Below are 4,001 nucleotides of genomic sequence, written 5' to 3'. Positions count from 1 at the left end.
ACGGTGCACCACAGTGGCCCAACTGAGCTCACATGGTCCCCTTGTTTTTCTCCCAGGGGACTGTCCTAATGTCCTGGTCCGGCAAAGAACAATGGCTGTCCGCCTGCTGGCTGTGCTTGAAGACCTGGACCGTGCCCACGAGGAGTTCCAGCAGCGGGAGCGGGACCAGGCTGCCTCTAGGCCCCTTGGCCCCTGAAATGCAGAAGCCCAGCCTGGAAGGGGAAGCCAGGAGCTGTGGAGCCGTGCCCAGCACACCCTGGCCCAGCTGTCCTGTCCTGTATCACAAGGATGTGGTGTGCCTCAGAACCTCCCGGAGATGTGCCTAGTTTCAGAGCCAGGAACCAGGGCCACAAAAGCCCTCAGTGGGCACGGCCTTGCACTGAATGAGCTGGCCCTCCATCAGGAGGCAATGGAAGTAGGAGTAAGGAACTTGTATCATTTGACTAAGTCTGAGGCTGCTGCTTCGACCGCTGGCCTCTAACTGTGGCCCAAGGCCCACCTGGCTCTGAGCTGCAGGATGAAGCTGTACCTGCATTCCTTGTGCCTATGTAGTCACGCTTCCCCAGACAGACACTAAAAGAACTCAACCCTTCCTAGCTTCGTGCCTGCCTGTCCTTGTAACACCCCACCCCCCAAACTCTGCTCATGAGCCAGGACCCCCCAGTTATAAGTTTTCAGAGTCAAGTACCCTCAGGGAAAAACTGAGGCCAGGTGTCCAGTCTGCCGGATTCAGACCCTTGGAACCTGGGGCATCATGGGTCAGACTCTTTCCATTCTCGCTGAGATTCACTTTACCCTCGAGGAACCTCTAGCTCAGCGGTTCTCAACCTGTGGGTCTCGACCCCTTTGAGGGTCGAGCGACCCTTTCATAGGGGTCACCCGATTCATAACAGTAGCAAAATGACAGTGATGAAGTAGCAGCAAGAATAATTTTATGGTTGGGGGGTCACCACCACATGAGGAACTGTCTGAAAGCGTCACAGCATTAGGAAGGTTCAGAACCACCGCTCTGTACTTTTGTGCTTATCAAAATAGATTCCCTTGAGTCTCAGGGGCCAGAGAGGAATTTCTGGCATTCCCTAGGGGGTAACTGCTGACCATGCAGATTCCTGGGCCCCACCTAGACCCACTGAGCAGAATGGGGGATGGGGTGGGGGTGAGAGGGGACAGGAATACCGCAGCGAGGATGGATGGTTATGTTTGAGAACCAGATGGCTGGGGAGTGGGCCATTTTATATATTAGGGTTTGGGTTCAGAAGGAACCACAAATGATTAAAATGTTTGGGAACGTCCAGCTGGCCGAATTGGAAGGGCTTCCCAGGACTTCCTTGAGGATTTGCGACTAGAGGGTGGGACCAAGCTGACTGCTATGCCCAGGGAGGGGATCAAGGGGACCAGGAACAATGTGGTGATATCTCACGAATGGCCAGCAGGTGGCGCCCGGAACCGCGACTCCCTTCATAGTAACCCTGGCAACCAAGGATGTTGCAGACGCTAGGAATTGAGGCTGGCAGATCCTGGGTACCGCGGCGGCGTCCCACTAGCACCTATTCCTCTAAAATGACAGGGACGTGGGGAGAGGCAAGAGTGGTGGTGGTTCTGATGCTTTGAGATGTTCATGATGTCTCACAGATTGTCCGTGTTTTCTCAGCTTTGGGCCTGGGTTTTAAGGATGAAAATTCCATGTACACCTACCTCTGCCTTTGTGGGGATGTGGGGACTGGTTCTAGGATGGTGGCCTCCCTCACCACCCTCTCCACTCCCTGCCTCCGGACAAGGCACTTTTGGTGATCTGTGTTCTGCCTCTCTGCCCCAGTTGCCCCAGGCCCATCTTTGATTACAAGCCAATGCGCCCCACTAGGCCCCCAGGAATTGAGCCATCCACCCCCTCTTGGCAAGAAAAGACCGGGTGAGGAGGAGAAAGACCATTTATTTCTCCACCCACAGTGGGACTGGTAGGTTTTCAAAAGAGCTATCGCTGGCGTCCCTTTAAATCTCGGCTGACTTCCACCTTGGCAGCCAATGAACAGAGGCGGAGCTGGTGAGTTGCCTGGGCAACAGGCCCCTGGTTGGCCGGAGACTCTCAGCCATCACACTGCCCACTCCCAAGGAAAGAGGAGTCGACTCTTTGCTGTCTGCTCTGCTTTTTAAGCACACTGGTCTGAGACCTACTCTGCTTCTGAAGCCTGAGGCTCCAGCCTTTGGATCTGGGAGTCGGGAATGATTTCGTGGAGAGGATGAGATAGGGAGGGGACAGTGCCTTTATCTGGGACAGATGTACAGCTGAGGGGGGTGGGGTGCGGGGAGAAAGGCGGTCAGGTCTCAGAAGGATGCCGAGACACAAGCACAAAAGAAGATACCTCTAGTCCACCCCACCCCACCCTCTGGCTTATCCCTCTGCAACACAGCTCAGTAATCTGCCCATCAATGGTTGGCAGAGATGGGTGATGATGATCGCGTGGGTGCAGCATGGAAGGGGGGGCTATTTGGCTTCCTTGGCCCCTCCCCCAGAGGCCCCAGCAGGTCCTAAAGCTTGCCCTGAACGCTGTTTGCAGACAAGCGTGTACAGATGCGATAGGCAGAGATGAGCCCCCACCGTGGTACCACGGGGCCTTCCCATCTCTTCTCCCCCAGCGTGGGGGCAAGTCGAGGCACGTGTGTGTGCGTGCATGTGTTCAACAGGACACGTGTGTTGTGTGTGAGAGGGAGGGGCTCTGTCTCTTTTGGTAGGGAGGTCGCTGCGGTTTCCAGAACTCTCGCTGCAGCCCTCTCAGCTGGCGGTGGTGGGTCGGAGGGGGCTGGGCTCAGGTCCACCGCAACAGCCAAACTGCCACCAGCCAAACGCCCTGGGATGCGCCCCCAGTCCTGGGCCCGGGCCTCCAGGATTCTCTCGTTCAAGCCTTCCGCGCTGGCGGAGGGGTGCCTGTGCCGGGCCAGGGACAAAGCAGGTGGGCAAGCGGGCAGCCTTGGACCTCAGGCCTTGGCCGGAGCCTCAGACACGCCCTGGGCGGTGAGCTCCACCAGCACGTTGTCTAGGTAGCTGGCGTCCGGGTAGCCGTGGCCCGTGAGGTTGGAGCCGAACTCGGTCTTGTGGTGGATCTCGTTCCACACCACGGTGTCCGACTCGCCCGTGGTATTGGACGTTCCGATGGTGAAGATGAGCCTGCGCTCCCAGGCGGTGATCAGCAGCCGCAACACCTGGAGTGGGGGAGAGGGGGCGGGGTCACGCGCAGCCCCGCCCCTGCAGCCTGAGCCCCGCCTCCACCCTGCAACCCACTGGATGGCCCGGGATCCGCCACCCACTAAACCGAGCCCAGACAGCACATTGGCTAAGGCTGGGCTGTCGATTGGCAGCAATTCTGGTTTCATGGAGAAAAGGCCTAATGCATGTCGGAAACTCGAGGGGGCAGTTCTATTCCGACCTCTAAAAAGTCCAAACCAACCCAAATCCCGGCCATTGAGCCGTTTCCGACTCACAGCGCCCCTCCAGGGCAAGAGTAGAACTGTTTCCGAGGCTGTCAATCCTAGTCCTCTCCCAGCGGCCCAGCGGCTGCGGGTGTGAACAGGGGCCCTTGCCGTTTGCTGCCCAACGCGATACCCGCCGCGCCACCAGGGCTCCTCTCTGTCCTCTGGGGTGTCCACTGGGTGCTGGGGTAGAACTGCCCCCTCCATTGGCTTCTCAGCGTTGTTATTTGGGAAAGTAGACCACCAGGCCTCACCGACAAGGCACTTCCGAGTGGACTGGAACCTCCAACCTGCCCATGAGCAGCGGGGTGTGTTTGCCATTTGCAACAAATAAGTAATGAAAACTTCTTCATGGAACTGCCCTGCCGGTCACTTCTTTCCCCTTTGGCTTTTCGGGCAAGACCTCCCCTCTGGCCTTTTTGGAAAAACGGCAAGTGAAGCGGACTGTCTTCAGCGGTGTTTTCCAAAGTGGGCGATCGTGCCCTGCTGGCGAGGAGGCTGGTGTCCCCATCCAGCGGGGCAGCAGAAGCAGATGC

The 4,001-nt window shown here is 57.7% G+C and overlaps 2 protein-coding genes across 2 annotated transcripts in view; one reads left to right on the top strand and one right to left on the bottom strand.

Moving 5' to 3' along the window:
* RASAL1 (RAS protein activator like 1) overlaps positions 1–592 on the top strand; it is a gene marked incomplete at its 5' end in the record, with an annotated part of 26,197 nt that extends 25,605 nt beyond the window's left edge. The window contains one exon of the mRNA XM_004709664.2: positions 15–592. Coding sequence (XP_004709721.2) covers positions 15–196 — 182 coding nt within the window. The remainder of the gene's footprint in view (positions 1–14) is intronic.
* A 1,318-nt stretch (positions 593–1,910) lies between these two features.
* Positions 1,911–4,001, bottom strand: part of DTX1 (deltex E3 ubiquitin ligase 1) — a 40,482-nt gene continuing 38,391 nt past the window's right edge. The window contains exon 7 of the mRNA XM_045296698.1: positions 1,911–3,822. Coding sequence (XP_045152633.1) covers positions 2,974–3,822 — 849 coding nt within the window. The 3' untranslated portion in view covers positions 1,911–2,973. The remainder of the gene's footprint in view (positions 3,823–4,001) is intronic.

The sequence above is a fragment of the Echinops telfairi genome, unplaced genomic scaffold, assembly GCF_000313985.2.
Source record: "Echinops telfairi isolate 266 unplaced genomic scaffold, ASM31398v2 ScPeMD7_7412;HRSCAF=8450, whole genome shotgun sequence".
Taxonomy (NCBI): domain Eukaryota; kingdom Metazoa; phylum Chordata; class Mammalia; order Afrosoricida; family Tenrecidae; genus Echinops; species Echinops telfairi.
Note: the sequence above shows the minus strand (reverse complement) of the source record. Positions and strands in the feature narration are given on the sequence as shown.